The 19,901-nt window shown below is 39.8% G+C and overlaps 2 protein-coding genes across 3 annotated transcripts; one reads left to right on the forward strand and one right to left on the reverse strand.

Annotated features, from left to right (window-relative positions):
* Positions 1 to 604: 604 nt before the first annotated feature.
* On the forward strand, positions 605 to 7,396 carry LOC114938002 (integrator complex subunit 12). The gene is given in 6 exon segments (XM_029311699.2): positions 605 to 865; positions 1,256 to 1,435; positions 1,509 to 1,871; positions 2,065 to 2,137; positions 2,213 to 2,313; positions 2,315 to 7,396. Coding segments are annotated over 5 exon segments (801 nt in total). The 5' UTR covers positions 605 to 865; positions 1,256 to 1,276; the 3' UTR covers positions 2,420 to 7,396.
* PlexB (plexin B) lies at positions 2,745 to 18,446 on the reverse strand. 2 transcript variants are annotated; one of them, XM_029311799.2, is made up of 7 exons: positions 17,922 to 18,446; positions 16,490 to 17,077; positions 15,478 to 16,403; positions 14,983 to 15,386; positions 14,388 to 14,880; positions 10,112 to 13,888; positions 2,745 to 9,797 (listed from the first exon to the last, which is right to left on the reverse strand). In XM_029311799.2, exons 2-7 carry the CDS (start codon positions 16,902 to 16,904, stop codon positions 9,690 to 9,692), a joined length of 6,123 nt encoding a protein of 2,040 aa, XP_029167632.1. In that variant the 5' UTR covers positions 16,905 to 17,077; positions 17,922 to 18,446; the 3' UTR covers positions 2,745 to 9,689. The 2 variants fall into 2 exon arrangements, with proteins under 2 accessions (XP_029167632.1, XP_029167634.1); XM_029311801.2 differs by lacking the exon at positions 17,922 to 18,446 and adding an exon at positions 17,606 to 17,800.
* Positions 18,447 to 19,901: the final 1,455 nt, after the last annotated feature.

A 19,901-nucleotide genomic window follows, 5' to 3' on the forward strand; every position in this document is an offset into this window, starting at 1 on the left:
CAAACAAAAGAATTTCGGTAGAAAAGAATATGGGATATTATACGAGGTACCAGCAGGTACCAAAAAATTTATAAAGCCAACCGGGCTTAAAATGACTACCTGCGATCATACAATAGAAGGAATCTATAGGTTTTCGAACAGACAAAAACATTTGTGCAAAAAAAAACGTACAAAATTTTTTTTTCATTTATGACACATTTATATATATATATATATTTAACTTTTAATTTATTTATATAAGTATATATATATATATATATATATATATATATATATATATTCATTCGAATCTTTTTAAACGCAAATATTGTTTTCAATAAACTTCAAAAGATATATACATAAAATATGCAAGTTTCAGAAAAACACGATGAGAATAACCTGCATATATATATATATTTTTTTTTTTTCAATTAGGAGAGTTTTATGTATAATTATATAACAAAATAATTTGTTTTATTAATATTTAAGATTTTAAGTTTAATTTTTGTAAAAAAATTGATGAATAATTTTTTCCTCTTTCTTAATTATATATATATTATATTGTTAATTAAAGTGTCATATATAGCGCACATGTTCAATATAGGATACGAGATTAGCTCTCTTTAGTTTTACATTTACAAGATATATATAATACATCGTTCAAGATTCACGCGATAACCTAGAATTGCCTAGAATAAAGTAATATTTCATAGCAAAATCGCTGCATGCTTGTTGTAATCAACGATAAAATCACAAATAAAAGTTATCGATATTACATCTAGGACAATTATAGAAATGATGTGGTATGCTTTGCATTAATTCAGACTACGCGGGTTCTGCAAGTTTATCGAGTGCCGCACACAGTTTCGTTTCTGAATATAAAAGGGTAAATATCGACAAATATATATATATATATATATATATATATATATATATATATATATATATATATATATATGCAAGGTATAAAAAAAACAAAAAAGTGTGTAAAGACTGTATCCTTTTTCGAATAGTACCTGCTTTTAATTACTCGAAACAGAGACGTCGCGTATTTGTTACTCGCTCGTACGTGAAAAAAAGTAATTAATGTGATAAGTATTTAAATTTTCGATACACGAAACACATGTGCTGTAATTGTGATGTATAACCTGAGTTTGTCGCAGGGCGTTTTTATTCTAGTCTTTATTCTTGTCAAAAATTATTTGTAAAATGTTTATATAGCAACAATTAATTAATATACAAAAATTAATAAATGTATATTTTATTGTATTGATAGAAAAAGAGATACTTTTGAGAGATGACTCAACTGGAGCTGGATCCACAATTTACTCAGGGGCTACGTCTTTTGCACTCTACTAACAAAGATTCTGCGGAACAACTGAGAGCTTTGTTAGATGAAGCAATTAAACAAAAGTACGGGCCCTCCAAAATGCTCTCCAATGTACTACATAAAAAGGTAACGCATTTCAAATGTTTGGACAAATTATGTAAGAGTCGATTTAATTTTTTTCAATCTATGTTCTCCTCAGTACATGATGGAGGAGCCAGTATTGAGCGATCACAGTAGCAGTAGCAGTAAGAAAAGCAAAAGCTCTAGTTCGTCCAAGCATTCGAGTAAATCAAGCAAGAATAGCTCTCCTGTTAATCTGCCAGCACGTGACACACCGCCAGATATTTTGCAGGCAGATGATAATCTGGCAATGGAAATTCTAGAGGACGATCTGACATGTGTTATATGTAAAGGGATGGATGTTGGGGCGAGAAATAGGCTTGTGGAGTGTCAAGAGTGTCATTCTTTGTACCATCAGGAATGCCATGTTCCGCATATCCTGGATTCGCAGATAGATGTGCCAAAACAAGTATGGTACTGCTCTAACTGTCCAAAGTCTCAGGTGTGTGTATTCACTCGCATTTACAATTTGTGTGAGAATTGCTGGTGTATATTTTACATACTATAAACTTGTTTTAATTGTAAAAAATTAACTCTCACTAATATTACTTGATTCTTATCAAATTTTAAATAATGTTTTACTCTCTTGATGTCAATGTAAGTATTATTCTATCATATTGATTGTTATACATTAGGTTTCGAAAGACAGAAGTTCGCCAAAAACTGTGATAGAAGGCAAATCCAAAGAACAGAAAAAGCCGAGCTCAAGTAAGTACACATGTATAATTTGCGCACTTGAAAGGTAAAATTAAAATTGTATTTTTAAACTGTTAATTTTTATAGGCACTGGAGCTAAGGTGACACCAAATATTCATATTATAAGTGCGGATAAAAGACTGAAAGACATGATGAAGAAAGCTAAGCAAGACAAACGAAATACTGCTTACTGCCACAAGTTCGAAAAGCTCTTCATCCAGTACATCTGCGTTATCCTCAGCCAAGTCTTCTCAGGATAAATCTTTATTATACAAGATAAAGTCAGGGGAGTAAACTATAAGTTGCAAAAGAAATCATTAATAAACAAAAACGGATTACATACATATATGTATATATATATATATATATATATATATATATATGTGTGTAAATAATGTATTGTAAAAATAATTCGGAAGTTTTATTGAAATATTATTTTATAATTAATCTTATGTGAATCTGTGAAGGAAAAGGGGTGACAATTTTTTATTATTACTTTTTATGAATATATATTTTCGTACGACGAGAGATAAGAATAAGAGAAAAGAGAGAGATTGTAAGAATCGCGGCCCCTCTTATATGACAAAGACACAAGTTTTTAAATAGACGATACCACTAATGCGTATTTATATTGAAGTTTAATCTCGAATTACATTCAATCGATATTAGTACAATTGGGCCTTTGTGTAGTGTCTGAATTTCTTACTGCCTATAAATACAATTCCATATTATACAATTTATTAATAATTGTACAAACGTGCCATGTAAATTTTTTATCTTTTATAAGCTTTCGCATTATTATTACAAAAATATTAAGTATGTAGAAAATAATGACATAATTATTACTATAGCTAATAATTATTACACACGTAATATTATTTGTAATACAAGTCTGCGTTGATAGTTTTAAAATGTAAATATACAATAGATTATTTTTTAATACCTTTTTATTGAGATATTTATAAAAGGAAAGCGATAAAATTATACAAACTTCACATATCTCGAGATTGCGTATTAATTGTACTGTTATATATATATATATATATATATACATATACATATATATGTGTATAGCATATACAACAATTTCGTGACCGAAATCAACTCTGCGCGTACTGAGTACGCTGATTTATAACTTGTATCGCGTAACGCGATACAACATCGACGCCGGAATTGTCAATGTTTATCAGAATGCACAGTGAAAAACTATAACACGCGTCAAGTATATATATATAAATATATATATATATACGTTCTACTGTATACAAGATATACATGTAAATTCCGCGTAATATTCCGCGAATGCGGAAGGTGGTATTAGAGTCGCGAACTAATATAAGAATTCTCCAAATTAATATAACACGACTTACGTAACACGCGCGACTCCGACGACTTTCGAATGGTGTGTATTCCTGAAAACTTCACGCGCGTATATCCACGTGTATTTATAGTAACAATATTTAGATCTTTGCGCACCAGCGAGCTGTGATAATTTTACACGGGCTATGTAGCTGTATATCGGGTTGCCCGTTCGATAACAATAAATCTTTAACGATGAAACTAAAGGGAGATTTTGTGTACCTGTCTGTAAACAAAAAAGAAGGTTGAGGATTAATCGATTATAAGAAATTATGACTGAAATTTTATAGAAACGAGTCACACTCGTGGTCTCTTACGCTAACAGTAATTATCAAGACGATGAACAACGACACGCGGTCCATCGTGTCCTAATCGTAAGGCTAATTAATTAAAAGTCTGTACAGCTGAGATTGCGGGTGGGCGAAATAACGAAGAGATAATACGATACGAATCGTTTATAATACCAATATATTTTTTGCGATTTTTTTTTTAATGCAATTAGTCGTTTGTCCCTACGTCCCATTGAAAATTTGGCAAGAGTCATTTCGTTTTCTCGAGTGTCGCTTAAAATCTACTCGTGCGCGGGATCAAGGAGGAGGAGGATAATTGGGTTGAAGTACTATGTACAATGGAGAGGGACAGGACGAGGGTGGAGAGCTATTCGCGAGGGGATGCAATTGCACGTACACATACATACACATACACGCACACACACACACACACACAAATGGATACGCGTCTTAATGAATAGAGGACATGCTTTCCCGCTTTTCCCGAGGTACGTTTAATGGCAATCAAGATTGGTCAATGTAACGTCATGTGTGTTGATATATAATATAATTAATATTACTTTCTTCTTCCAGGATTCTTCACAACGCATCCCAACTAGCAAACTGACGTCATTAAACGTCAAATGACGTCACTAAACGTCAAACTGACATCATTAGACGTATGCTACCTGGAATACTATATATATTACTACCAAAGAAATGTATTTCTGGATTCTGGAAACGCTAACATAACAAAAACGTTTGGTCGATGGTAGCTCAATTGGTCGTCAATTATATATTTTGCTGGGACACATGAAGACCGATTTAATCGTACCTGATGGAAATAGCGGCGATCGAGAATATACAAGAGAGAAGTGTCTTGAAATGGGGAGAAAATTATCGGGGGATCATCCCTCTTCCTCCTCCCCCCTGCCCTCTCGAAGCTTAACAAGGAGTAATCTTAACTCGAGACACGATGTTGAGATTTATCTCTATAAACTACGAAGCATGACACACTAATCGTCTCGCGAGAATCACCTCTCTCAGTCCGTTGCGTTATAATTACATACGTTGAATGCAGAATTGACAAGCTTTTCAGATTGGATGGAGTCGACTTTCGACTGTACAACTTGCTCGGGAAACTCTGCTGCGTATATTTTGAATATACTGTATTTCATTTCACTAAAGAAAAAAATTCAGACGTTTACAGACGCTCTTCTCAATCGATTTCATCGATATTAAATCACCTCTCTCATTCACACTATTTGTTCATTTATTTTTACCTTATTCGCTCTTCTAATATATACGAAAGACATGAAAATTGAAGTGTAAAAATGCTGTAAAATGCGAAAATATGGAGAAATGAGTCGACCCAAGTAGCAAACTGATTCGATATCAAAATGACGCACGCTTCCTACCTGGGGAGACGAAACAATCTCTTTTTATAAATCGATTTTTTGCGATTTAACGCGGCAGAGTCGCAAGCACTTGTACGTTCGCAGAATATAGCAAAGACGCTATATAGATTCTATATCGGATCAAACTCGAATGTTGCTCGATATATGTATTTTACATACCGCATGAGTATGTCTTCCAACTAAATTTTATGGAAAAGGAAAAACATCTTGCGCTTGTCAGAAGGCCCGCTTGTTAGCTGGCCACCCGATAATAACGAACGCTTGTGTATACTTATGTATATACGAATATGTGCGCGTATGTGTGTCTGTGTGTGTTTCCATGTACGTCAATCTGCATAGCATATACAATATTGTTCAAACGCAAAGAAGGACGCCCCGTATTCTCATCGCGACCTAATTAAACAACATTGCACCAAGATATAATAATACAAGCTCTCGAGTAAACGCGAACGCATTTAAATCTGCGCGATTAGAATACAGGATAAAGTTAAATACTCTTGCGTAACAGCTTCAGGATGGCCGCATTTGGCTTCTCCTCAATTTCCTTTATCAGGGAACGTACAAGGAATTTTTTTTCTCGCGTTGCAGAACACACTGTTATAACGCGGTAATACAGTGGCTCGGTGATAGTCTTGCTCTTTAAATGCAAAATCGCGGCAGTGATAATAAATGAAAAATTAAATGTGCAATATATTTATATATAATATTGTATATATACACACATATACTTTATTTCTTCCCTTGTTTAAGGGAACAGAGGACGTTTGTAGGGCGTGTATCGACGGCAATTCTCTATCGTTGTGCATTTTTCCTCCGAAACAAACCTTAACGGCAGTGCTCACATGTCGATTAAGTCATTCCCCAAGTAGCAAAGTGACGTCAGAAGACAACATAGTGACGTCTATTTTTTTTTAGTCATTTTTGGTCTCTGATGTCTTCAATAATCGTCTCCAAATAACGAGATCTACTTGTATCTACTGTATATTTTCGGTATAACACTTTATGTTAGACACCCTGTATATATATATATATATATATATATATATATATATATATATATATAATATATATGTATATACTTCAAATAATTTCTCATTGGGCTAAAACTATCATTAATTCAAATGTCAGTTTTGTCAATTTTAAGTCTTATATTAGTCATATTATGACATCAATAAACGTGACATCATTTCCGGGTTAAGATCTAATTAGGACGCCTAATTGGTTTTTTTGTGACCCAAATTTACCGTCGTTATGACGTCATTTTGTTACTCGGGGTTGTAATATACTTGCAATCACTGATCACACATTGTAGCTGCTACATTTTGAGTTAACGCGCTCCTCTCTCAGTTTATACACATATGTATATAATTCTTAATTACAAGTTCTTTTTTTTATCAAATAAGAATATCAATTTACATATTGTTAGAGTGTACCGGTAGAAACCGAAAAGAGAGAATTATGATACTTTCAACGCAGGGACGAGCGAGGTGCAAACCCATTACACCTTATCCCACATCCGTATAATTATTTAATCATAGATATACATATATAAATGTGTGTACTTTCGTTATCCTGTGTTCGCACGGATTTCAATTCGCACCGGCTCGAAGTTTCGGTTAGCTTCATTGTATGAATGTTCCAATTTGCATAGACTAAATTTCAAGATAATCGTACATTTTTTTAAATAAAAAAATGTATATTATACATGAGTACGCATGTATCTGTGATCGATTCGGGTTATCTCGAGTTCGCGGATGTAAAACATGGCACCTCTGCGAACGTTTTTAAATACTAATACATATATGTAAAAAATATATACGAAACGTTGCGCGATAATCAATATGAAAATTCAGTCCAAAATGAGTCTCATTGAAAATATCTCATACTGGGGAAGACTGCATCAAGCGGTATTAAATTTGTTCGCTTCGTGCGAATCTCAAAAGAGTGAGAGAATAAAGTGTCACCCTTTCTAATTGAAATTTAAGGCTCCTGGTTCTTCGCCGATCACGTTAAAATTGTAACGTCAGAAGTGAGAAAGTTTTTAGATGCCATTTTTAAATGAAAGGATATTTCAGATGGCGAGAATCCGGGAGCCTTAAATAAATTTAATTAATATCTTACACAAGATTCACATCAGTCTCTAAAAATCGAACTATGTCTGCTCTATTAAAAAAAAAAAAAAATCTCGTGCGAACAAATCTTTTACCGCGTCGAAACAGATGGCACGCATACTTTACATACTTGCATAAAAAAGCAAACGGACATACACAGACGTATAATATTCATACAATTCGATACAAAGAGAGATACGTGATAAAGTGTAAAAACTTACAGATTGACGTACATACGCGACCGCGAGAGTTTATAATTTATACTCCTCGTGTAATATAAATAAATACGATATACATATAATAGAGAGATACATAGGTATGTCGAGATGATCGCGAATGGCGGGGGAGCCTGGGAACCTAGAATATATGTATATAATTGAAATTACACGACGGCATTTATTAAGTACAAGAGTATGAGCACGTCCCCAGCCTCCCTGTACCTACATCAATGATGACTTATCGATCATCAAGGTTTTGTTTTGTTGCGCCTCGATTGAACGATAAGTTTATATTGGCTGAACGGATCAACAGTGGAGAAAAAATTGGCAGTGTGTGTGCGTGATAAATATATAATAATTAATTGTCCATCGATATTACGCGATATCGAAAAAAGTTGTAAAAAAAGGAAACATAGGAGAACAAAATAAATGCGAATTTAAAAAAATTCTGCCAGTCTTATGTATCAACTAAAAATAAGCAAGTTACGATTGTTCTCAAAGAATACTGTGTGTATACATGTGTCGTGTGCTACGACAAGTGTTTGCGATCATTATTACATAATAGTAGCACATAAATCAAATACAAAACTCTTCCTCTACAACACGATCGAAATAGTTTATAATTTTCTCGCACCGGTCTCTACTTCAAAAAAAAAAAAAAAGAAAAAAAAAGAAAAAAAAAAGAAAAAAAAAGAAAAAAGGGGGGTATATCTTTCATTTTGCATCTGTTATTCATTATTTCTAACAATATAGCATAATTAATGGGCAGCATTAATATTTATATGTATATAGACAATAATATAAAAAAATAACCGATGATGATGATAATAATAATAATAACATATAATATAATATACGTATAATAAACAGATAAAAGTTACGAAATGTTTCACTAAATGATTTTTCTAAAAGATGATAGTTTTTTTACCGTGTACAGCACGGTAAAAAAATTTATATCTGTATATGGCGAGAACAGGGAAAGAGAGAAGCAATAAGAGATAAAAATAAGGGAAAAAAGATTTGTTTGATGTACACGATATACGTGGATAGGCCTAGAGTAGACTGAGCTGCTCTTATATAACTTTTAACTTTAAATTTTTTTTAACGCGCATTACTTTAATCGCCTTAATTTAATATTATCTGTTACTCTGTCTCTGTGAATTATAATAAGGGTGCGTTAACCCTCAATTTATATAATACATATAGTCCCTCTCTAACTAGCTCACTACAATCCGTGGAGGTGTGTCGCGCATGATTCTTTGCTTTATATATATTTTTCATGTGTATATATATATAACATATTAATAATTATATATATCATAATGAAGATATAATAGGCATAGCCACTCGTGCTCGGATCACAGACTACTCGCTGCCGTACGTTGCTTTCGTACAGACAGTCTGGTGGACACTATGGCTTTCTCTCACTTACATTAGACATGTTACTTTTTTCTTTTACTTTATGTGTTCCGTATCTGCGTACACACGTATAGATATCAGATCGACCGTAAAATTTATACACTTTTAAATTTAATTTCTTCCCTAATAAAGTATTTGCACCGATCCACGTCTCAGATCCTCAAAAGAGTCCCGACAGAAAAGAAAAAGAGCCGAGACACACCGATGTTATAAACGTAACAACATCGCGGAAAAAGTAAAGCATAAGACGATAAAAATAATTTAATTACTTACAGCACTAAATCTCATCTCTCTACTATGCGATAACAACAATCGTCCGTAAAAAGATACCCTACGAATTGAGATTCGAATTCGCGCGCGCGATGAGAGATTGTAATATATAAATACTACCTTATTCGATTTCTAAAGATTCTTCTCACAATAGGCATCTCTGTCCAGCGTCGTAATTTAAGGATCAGAGGCGCGTACACATTGCCGTACCAATATCCATACATGTTTACAAGCGTATTTCGGTATGGCCAACACGTAAAGACGGTAAAATACTACCACGAGGACTCTTATCTATAAATCCCGTGACCTATCGCCTGACTAGCCTTAACGAAATCGCGTGTATCTCTCTTTTTACGGCATTGTTATTCACACGGTGTGTTGTATTTGTGTAATATTTGTACATATGTAACGAGGTGTATCTGATGCATGAAGGCGTGGAGGCACTAGTCAGTGTTTCTGGAGAGGTTGACGGGTCCTGGGATGGAAGTGAGGAGGGTATGTCAGCAGGCACTGGTCTCTTCTCCCTCGAGCGTGTACGCTACGTTTTCTAGTCTATGAGCTAGGTGTAGTTTGCGACAGCCCGTATCTGTCTCCAAGGCCTCTAGGATCTGAAAACAATTTCACAATGATGTAACGAGCGAATCTTATCGCTGAAATCCTCCTGGCTCCTCGCTGATCATGTTGGAATTGTGACGTCAGGGGCGAGAGAAAACAGCACTTTAAATAGCTTCAGCATACTTTTAAAATACCTCGAAAACTATTCTTTTCCCTTTAAAATCAATCAATAACTGTAAAAAAAACTGTTATATGAGGCCTGATTCGTTAAATTTCGAGGTATTTTAAGTGCTACAACCATCTGAAATAGTGACGTCACAATCTAACATAAACTGAGGAATCTTAACCAGATAAAAAAGTTACTTACTTGTTCATAATACTTGCTGACATAGATGTAGAGCTCTTTCAGCGCCGCGATTACATCGAACTCGTTGGCGTGAGACGCGCTCAACTGCTGCATGGCACTAGACATCTCCTGGTCAGTGATCTGCGGCAGTCTCTGCACATCCGTGTAAAATCGACCCACTTTCTCGCGATAGTGCGGTATGTCCTTGGCGAAGAGCAGCTTGTTAGACGGCGAGTCCTTGCCCAATCTGTGTTCCGTCATCGAGCACGAGTCCATGAACGTCTGCGCGATCACGGAGAGACTCGAGTCCACCGTCGTGGACTTGTTGATGTCGAACATAAAGTCCGGATTCTTGATGAAATTGACCCAGAACCGGAGCGGCAAGCTGTTCGACTTCCACGCGTGCGGCACTTCCGGATCGATAATTCCGTGCCGCTTGGCCGCTTCGTCGAGGAGATCGAACAACCACTTGACCGCGCTTGGCAGCGCCTCGTTGGCGGTCAGTATGGTGTTTAGAAAATCGTCGACGAACTTTTGTACGGTGCCCTTGGTCGAGAGTAATCGCGTGAGAAATATCTCCGGAATCGCTTTGTGCGTTCTCTCTGGATGATGATGCTTACTGCTACTGTTGAAGCCTAAACCGGGTGGATAGTGCACGTCCTCGATAGGCCTCACCAGGTGGTACAGCCGCTGATTACCGCCATGACCGCTCTCAACGTCGCCGTTCGCCGTTATAATAGGCGGCGAGTGCTGAGAGTCAAAGTATAGGCCGCTCACGGGATGATTGTACATGACAGGACTGATCAGCCCGTGATTGGGTGTGGATGGAAGATGCGTGGACGAACAATGATTCGAGTGTCGATGTAGATGTGAGGGCGGATGGTGGGGATGATTCGACGGCTGCTGCTGCGGATGATAATGCGAGGGCTTGCAATTGTGACAGGGTGGTTTGCACGCCACCGAGAAACCGTCGTTCTGCCGAGGAATCAGCGACATTACCGCCGACTCTTTCACCCCGTAATGCGCCAATGTATTTATCTTCTTCCATTCGCCGCAGCACTTGGTCGTGAGGTCCTCGTCCTGGAGAGTCAGATGACCACCACGACCGTGCCGCCATTCTAGATCAACGTCGTGTACGGACGGCCTCAGCGAAAACGGGGTATTCTTGTACAGTGCGTCGAGAATCTTGGACTTTACTTGACTTATCGTGTCGCAATCCAGAACCTTACACTGTATCTTCTCGTCGAGATCGTCCTGCACCACGTGCAACGTAACGATCGTGTGCTCGATCTGTTCGCGCAAAAGTCTCTCTTCCGAGAGAGAGTATCTCGCGTCGTGCGTAATCACGTCCACAGGTCCCTTCTCAATCTGATGCTTGATCGCCTTGAAGAGCAGGAACAAGGACGAGCCGGCATAGTCCTTCAGGTAGTTATACATGCAGAGCGCCATCCAATTTGTCAGCATCTTCTCTACTACGGATTCCGTTCGCCTTAACATAAGTTGCGGATGCTTCGTGTTCACCGCTTTGTCGATCAATCTCAATAATAGATTCATCAAGATATCCGTGGCGTACTCCATCTTTCCCATTAGAACCACCATGAGCAAGGAGGCGACGTTCACCTTGTCCCTGATATTAAAGTCCTTTTGCGCCTCCAAGGTCTCTATGAATGTCAGCACAAAGTATTTATTATTGACGAGTTGTTCGAACTGGATCATCGCCGCGTCGTAGTTGGTGCGCGAGACGTTGCTGCGCGAACGCGGATCGTTCAAGATCGGGTGATCTATGACTCCGGGGAAGAACACTTTCATGATGTAGTTTTTATGGTCGAGAGTGGGTATGCCTGACGATTCCAGATCCGCGGTCAAGTCCGTCATGTCCGTCTGCAATTCCGCGAACGCTTGCTTGCATTCCATCCGCACGTTGCTCTCGAGGGTGTCCATCTGTATCTGTATACGTTTATATTCGCGCTCCGCTTGGGTACTCTTACGGCGATAGATCACCAACACCAGGACAAAAAGAAAGATGAGACCGAAGGTGCCAGCGGCGATGCCGGCGATCGCTTCCGGAGGGATCGGATACGACTTGATGACTTCGTAGCGCAGATACCCGATGGGAAAGCGTAAACTACGCCCGACTCTCACCACCACTAACGGCAACCCGCTGTCGGTCTTAATGCCGAGCTCATCCGTGTCGGCGGGCTGTTGATCCGGCGGCGTGCAAACCAGTTGTGTGAGAGCGAGTGACGTCACGTTACACGGCATGATGCCTACGGTGACGTTGACGTCAGATTCGTCGCTGGCGTAGTTGAGATTCTCGCCTTCGATCACCAGCGTATCACCCTTGTACAGCTTGACGTTCCGCGGGAATGGGAAGAACTTTGGGTCCTCGACGTAGAGTAACCGATTACGGAGATTCTGAAAGTGCTTCTCCAAATCCCTCACGCTTTCTACGTTATCCATGATGAAGGCAATTTTCAGAGACAGCTGAGATTCTTTCAGTCTCAATGATTGCGGCGACGAAGTACCTTGAGCATTGGCGACCGCGGAACGTTCGTTACGCCGAATCGAGGTGAATCTTCGAGTGACGCTCGGACTCGGACACTCCATTTGCGTGGGATTCAGGACGGTGCAAACGGTTCTATTTACCGGCAGCGGCTCGTTGTCGAAGTAAACTTCCATCTCGGGTTTCTGAATGGTATCCAAGTTCGTCCCGTGCACGGTGATCATACGGCCGCCCGAGGCAAAGCTTCTCAGAGGTTTAATCTCCATTATAGTAGGATCGTGAGTGTAATTAAAAGGATTGTCCACGAGAGTGCGATTCGCACCATCGATATTCAACGTTAGCCTGTGAATCCGCCTGACGCGGCCCGACTTGCTAGTCACGCAAGTCAGCCTCGTGCTGCTCGCTTGAGTCGCGTTTACGTGGCATGGCAGCTCGTCGAGATACGCCGATATCGCGCTACCAATATTTAGGTACTTACCGGTGATAGCCAACTGCGTGCCGCCACTCTGCGGCCCGACCGACGGATATACCCCTGTCAGACGTATGTCCTTGTAATTGAACAGCACCGCGCTCTCCGTGTAACCGGCGTCATTCCCAACCACGACTGACGCCGCGTCCGTGGCTTCGTGACGACCGGTGCGGCAGACGATGCGCACAGACACCTCGTAGTCCACCAGGGTGCACGGAGTGTTACCGATGTGTATCTTACCCTCCACGTCGCTCTCTTTCAGGCCAAGATTACTGCCCTCGATGGTCACCAGCGTGCCGCCCTCGACCGGACCGCTCAGCGGCTTGATCATATCTATCCTAGGCTTCGGACACTCGGTAAACGGTGACTGTAGACACGAGTGTCGATACACGCAGCTGTTCCCGCACCAAGTGCACTCGAATCGAGCGTCCCGCGTCACGCACAGAGAACAGTCCGCGTGTTCGCGATGCGAGCCGAGCACCTCGCACTTGTACAAAATTATCGTGGTCTTGTCCACGTGATGATTCGTGTTCCAGACAACCGTCACCTCGGCCTCGTATTCACCGGTGACGGCTTCGTACGAATATACCGTCTTGTCGCACACGATGAGACGACTACTGTCCACGCGAGCTTGTACCTTTAGATTGGCGCCTTCAATGCTGACAATGCACTGGAATCCACTGTGGCCTACCTGTGGATGTGGTAGATTTTCCACCTCGAGCACTATTTCTTTGGGCACGCTGTTCGGCAGCATCAATGGTTCTTTGCGTTCGACGAATCTCGGACAGTGCCGTGCGCCTTGCGGAGCAAGGTTGATTTGGTTTTGCTAAAGAAAAAAAAAGGAGAATAATAATAATATCTATTATAATACGAGATAAAGGATCACGTAGCACCAAATACATAGGATTTTGCCTTTCGGCTGTTTTTTTCATATATTGTAGCTTATGTCTTGCTGAACAAAAGATGCAATAGTCGCAAAGCTAAATATTGAATAGTTAGAAAGAAAATTAGCTATTCTTATCAAGATTTAATCTCTTATATGATTAATATGGGATTTTTGAACCTATATAAAATGCTAGATGAAATTGAATCTCGATAAAATCAGCTGATTTTCTCACATGTTGTAACCTATGACTTGCTGAACAAAAAATGTAATAGGCTCAAAGCTAAATAATAAATGGTTACTAATTTACAGCCAGTCAAACACCAAAAATTACAATTTTGCTACAACATATATGAAAAACAAAAAACCACCGAAAATTCTACGTATTTGCTGCGCTGTCCTTTATGAGAAGAGCATAGACGTGTAATAAAACGTAACTTACATTTTCTCCCGATATAATGCCCTGACAGCTAGTATTGTGAGTGCATTTGTTGTCGTAGACGCACCAGCTGCATGCCCATTGTGATTTGACGCACTCGGTGCACACGGTGTGTCTCGAGCAATCGAAAAACGCAAAGTTACGCGAAACAAAATCCTTGTTCGTTTCGCTCGATCGTACGGACAGCGGCACGAACGCATGATCGGCGCCCTCGGGAATATTGGGTCTCTCCACGACGGGTGGCGTAGGACAGGACAATCCGAAACCAGTCATCAGCGCGTCTATTGGCTCGGTGTCACCAAAAACGCACTTGTAATTAGCGCCCGCTGGCAATTCCGGCAAAGTTCTGATTGTTAATTGCACCGTGGTCATCTGATTAATAGGCATACGGTCGGGTAGCACCTGCTCGAAATCGATGCACTGTTGACCTGTACCCAAGGACAACCATCGTGGACTGCTGTGGCTCGCTTTCTGACAATCTCCTCTCACCGTACATCTATAGACGAGATCAATTATTAGTAAATGCATTTTTCTCAACAAGAAAGATTATATATATGTATATAATTTATTTTATAATTTGAGGTATAATTTAACTTACCTCTTTTCCAAAGAGCACCAGCCGCAGTAAGGATCTTTCGCATCGAGGCAACTGCTGCAATTGGTGTAGCCGCTACAATGCTCGACTTTGACTTTTGATATCTTCGAAGAGGACAATACATAGATATGATCGCCATCCGGTGAAATCAATGTATCTGGCAGTATCTTTTGTCCTTTGTCGATCGTAACACTTTCGTAGACGAATGCTTCGGTTCCAGATAGTAAGACTTTCTTCATCATGCCATCATTCGAACCGAAAAATCCTACGGTGTGGCTTTCGGTATTGGCGATAGTTATCGAGGAAATGAAGGTATCGGGAAAATGCAAAATAGCCTGGCCCGTGATCGGCGATACGCCCGAAATTTTCAGTCCAACCTCGCAAAAGTTGAGAATGTTTCCTGTGGTCTGTAAAAAAAAAAAAAAAAAGAGCAAAATGATTATATTAAAAAAGTGACAAATTAAACAACGCTTTTTATTTGATCATTCATCTACTTACACCGGCGGTAGGACACTTTCCGTCTTGTATAGGACCGCTGACGTAACCCATATTCCGATATTTGATGCTGCCGTTGAAACACATGTGGATATTTTCGTTGAACTTTGTCTCGATGTCCTGCAGACTGTATATGCAAACTGCCGAACGCGAAAGGGCCTCGTTCGTGATGCCTCTACTGGGTGAAAACACGGTAACGAATACCGGATCGCCCACCGAGATGCCGAGTTGCATGGCCAGGTCGCTGCCCGCAGCAGCGACTTTCGCGTCCTGTATCAGGTTGTAATAGTGCAGCTTTCCATCTCCTAGGTCGACCGTGCACTGCAGAGTTACCTCTGTGTAACTGTCGTAATTCGGATCGCTGATGCAACTTCGCGCTAGCCTGGAGATGTATCCCAGTTCCTCCTGCTCGGGCAGATACGATTGCTTCTGCACCAGAACGAAATACGCATAGTCGCTCGCGTTGAAACCGTACACATATTTAACGAGAAAGTGATCGCGATACTTGACATCGATATACACGATCGATTGCTTGTTAAATGTGTACTCGGCGAAATCCAGCTTGTCGAGGTTTCTACTAGAGATGGCTGGTACGTCGTGACGATAATCCCCTTTATTGGTGAACGTTGTTCCAACGTAGAGTATGTTCGTCTGCCCCCACGAATTGTACTTCTCGGGCCCGATGAAAGCGTACGTGGACGAGTTCTCGTCGTTGGCGGCCACGCTGAGAGGGACAAACTCCGGCTTAATGGATATGTTAGACATTTTATATTTCTCGCAAGCACCTTGAAGAAGGGAGCCGCAGACGATTAACGTCTGCGACTCGAGATCTGCAATTAGTAGCTTGTTCACATTATCCATTAAAGAAGTAGTTATGTCCCTTGCCATGCAACCTGTTGCATGACACTGAGGATTATCCAGTCTCGGGCCTAAAATGAAAGAAAGATCCGATAATTATTTCGCCCTTGCTTATTACAATGTTGTATTTCAAAAGATGCAAAAGAAGAGAACACACCTGTCGAGACATACTCTTCCAATTTGAGACTTGAATCAAGTTGAAAGAGTCTGTTGACCGAGCCTGCATAGAGCCTTCCTGTAGAAGGATCTATAGTGAGATGATTGAATCTCAAAGCCCCCTCTCTGGTTGTGTTGGCCTCCAATGGGAGATATCCGTATCGCTGTCCATTCTCCGCTGGAAACTGTGCCAGGATATGGGGTGATCTGTTGTCCTGTATCGGTGGGACAGTGCTAGCAGGAGTATCTATCGCTGCGGTCGCCAGGATCACTAGGAACCATGTGGCAATGGACATGGATGAAAAGAATGAACGATAAACGAGCGACAGCGGATGTGTCACTGTGAATGATTTGGGAAATGACTGGGTAAGTCCCAGGAATCTCATGGTGTGTATGCGACAACTGACAAGGCACATGCGCACACGCTACACGTGTGCGTCAGTGCGTATGCAGGTCTAAGGTAGGAAATGTAAAAGGTACGGTATTGGGGATGCGTGCCCTGCTGTGCTGGTAGCGAGCCAGTGTTAACGCAGTACTACCAGCTGTGCTTAAATCTAGGCACCGACATGTCGATCATGAGCTGGTACTCCTGAAACATGACAGATAAATTGCATTATAATACCATGTGTCAGTTAATTATTAATTAACATTGATTCATATATTTTATCTATTTCAGGCAATTATATCACCTCAACACACTTTATCAAGTAAGCTTTTTGTTAATCATTGTCTCGATATCAAATTTTTATCCTGCCAACTTTTGCAGGAAATCAAAAATAATGTGAAGCAAAGTAACCTTTAATGACCCGGGGCATAATATAAAATGGAAAAGCGAAGAAATTTCAATAAGAACGTCAAATTTATCTCGCCACGTGCGCGAAAATTTCCTTCGGAAACGTCTCGTTTGGCTGTCAAAGGAGCGTAAATAGGCAGGCTCGACGAGCTCTCGAGCTAACAATGAAAAAGCACACGCGACGACGAGAGGAAACGGGGGGGGGGGAGGGATAAAGTAGAGGGAGGGGAGGAGAAGGGGAGGCAGATGGCTCCGCGAAATTCGCGAGCGATACCGTAACACGCACCGCCCTTCATTAGCGTGACCAGCGTATATGTAGCTTACACTTGACAGCTAAAGGCCACCGTCTTCGCACAAAGAGGCGAGGATTACCATCCCCCATTCCACCACCCTCTCGCTCCGTCTCTCTCTCTTTCTCTCTCTCTCTTTCGCCCCTCCTCGTCTCATTCCCATCACCGCGAACACGTCGCCAAAACACACGAGCTGGTGGCGAGGAGAAATGAACGCGAAGGCGAGTCTCGCTCGGATTCGAGGATGGAAAAAAAAAAAAAAAAACGCCGATAGGATCTCGAAACAAGGAGGAAGAATCTCGGGCGAGACGCCAGGGTCGCCACTCGTCGTGGCAAGCTCGCCGTTTTACCTTGCGTACGACGCGACGTTCGCTACGGCACATCCCGGACATGCGACATGCTCGAGGAGAGATGAGAGCTCCCGCTGGTCGCCACCGCGAACGAACGGCCTGTCCGCGGCCTGTCCAGCAGCACACAACACTCGCGCACTCCGGGTAGGGGAAGGAGGGATCCACCGTCACCCTGGAACGGACTTTTCGGATCCGCGACGACGATCGCGATGAGCGTCCTCTCGATATCATACGTCGACGGCGCCGCGCGGCCGTCACGCTCCGTGGTTGTCACCTTCGCCTCTCACAACACAACACTGGGAACGGCGGAGTCGGGATCGGCCGCCATTAAAATTCGACCGACACGGGGGCTCTGCTCCGCTGGCGCTCTCTCTCTCTCTCTGCTCCGCACGAGTTCCCGAGTGGTTGGGGGCCGTGGCTACGGCATGCGCCGCTGTTCCGTTCTCCGCTTTGCCTTCTCTCTCGCTCCCGCGACCTTATCTCGCGGAATCTCTTCCTCTTTCCCGAGAGAAACGCGTATAAACGTGTCTCTTTCCGCTCTACTGTTTCTCGTCTCTCTTTCGCGTATACGAGATTTGTATAGGACCCGCGTGTATTTGTATATGTGTACAGGAAGTTCCGAAACTTATTCAATTCTTCTCTCTTTCTGTCTCGCAAAGCTCTTTTGTAGCAATTTTTAAGAGTTTAGCTTTATTGGAAATAAATTGTAAATTATGTTATTTGTTTTATTTATAAAACTATTTTTTTCTCTCTGATATATAATTATATAATTACATATATATGTTTAATGAAACGTCAAAATGACACGTTTATTATTTCAAATTTATACAGTAGAAAAAGGCTTTTACAAACGACCAAATATGGATGAATATGTATAATTATATTGTTAAATTGCAATAATATTAGTTAAATTGCAAACACTTACATTTCATATATGTCGGAAAACAAACTAAACGCAAACTGAATACAAGAATTAATGAACACAAAAGAAATATAACAATCAAATTTTCTAGACATATTATTGACATGAATCATCGATATGGATTGGAATGCCGTTAAAATTTTAGATTGTGAAAGCAATTATTACAAGAGGTTAATATCAGAAACAATACACATTAAACAACAACAAAAAACAGTTTGAACCTTATAGATGATATTGATTTATTAGACAAGGCTTATTTCCCGATTTTAAACAAAATAAACAAAATATAAATAAATTTCACCTTTTCTAAATAATATATAAAGATTGAGAGAGTGATTTTAGTATATTCAGCCTAATATAGTCGATAAAGAATAACACACTATTATGGAGATCGAAGCGAAAAATAAGAAGTTGTAAGTGTTTGCAATTTAACTAATATTAATTATATCTAATAAAATCCGTATAAAAGTTTAACTGTACGCTACTGTTAACATAGATTAAACATTAATTATTACCGACCACCTAAATTAATACGAAGAACATGGACATATTAGTATATATATTAAGATTTATAGTCTTATTTATTATAATTGTATTGAATTTAGCGATTGAGAAGTCACAAGTAAGTGACGCGAAACGTCTTGCATGAATTTATTGTAAAATTTATATTTTAAATACAGTAATTATATATACATATTTATCCATATTTGCTCGTTTGTAAAAGCCTTTTTCTACTGTATTAATTTTCATTTGATACGAGTTTGATAATCACATTGTTGTAATTTACTATTTCAATTTTAAAAAAAAATTATTCTTAAATTAAATACATCGTGAAATTATACATCGAGTTTTCTAAATTATAATTTAAAATAAAATAAAATGATTACAAATGATATAATTATATATTCAGAAATTCTTTGTATATATATAAAAACAAATTTTCTTAATTTATTAGCATCAGATATTTAAAGATCAGCTTAATGAGATGCAACTTTTGAGACACCCTGTATTTATCTGTATCACCACATTCTCGTCTTTTTGTATTTGTACACACACAC

This window comes from Nylanderia fulva, unplaced genomic scaffold, assembly GCF_048542155.1.
Source record: "Nylanderia fulva isolate GAGA-0341 unplaced genomic scaffold, ASM4854215v1 Scaffold4, whole genome shotgun sequence".
NCBI lineage: Eukaryota > Metazoa > Arthropoda > Insecta > Hymenoptera > Formicidae > Nylanderia > Nylanderia fulva.

Excerpts from the sequence above, each read along its gene's own strand:
- PlexB (XM_029311799.2), bottom strand. The coding sequence starts at position 16,904 with ATGTGCCTTGTCAGTTGTCGCATACACACCATGAGATTCCTGGGACTT. Across the intron at positions 15,387-15,477 it reads GAAAGTGTCCTACCGCCGGT|ACCACAGGAAACATTCTCAA; the intron begins GTAAGTAGATGA and ends TTTTTTTTACAG. Across the intron at positions 9,798-10,111 it reads TCAGCAAGTATTATGAACAA|ATCCTAGAGGCCTTGGAGAC; the intron begins GTAAGTAACTTT and ends AATTGTTTTCAG.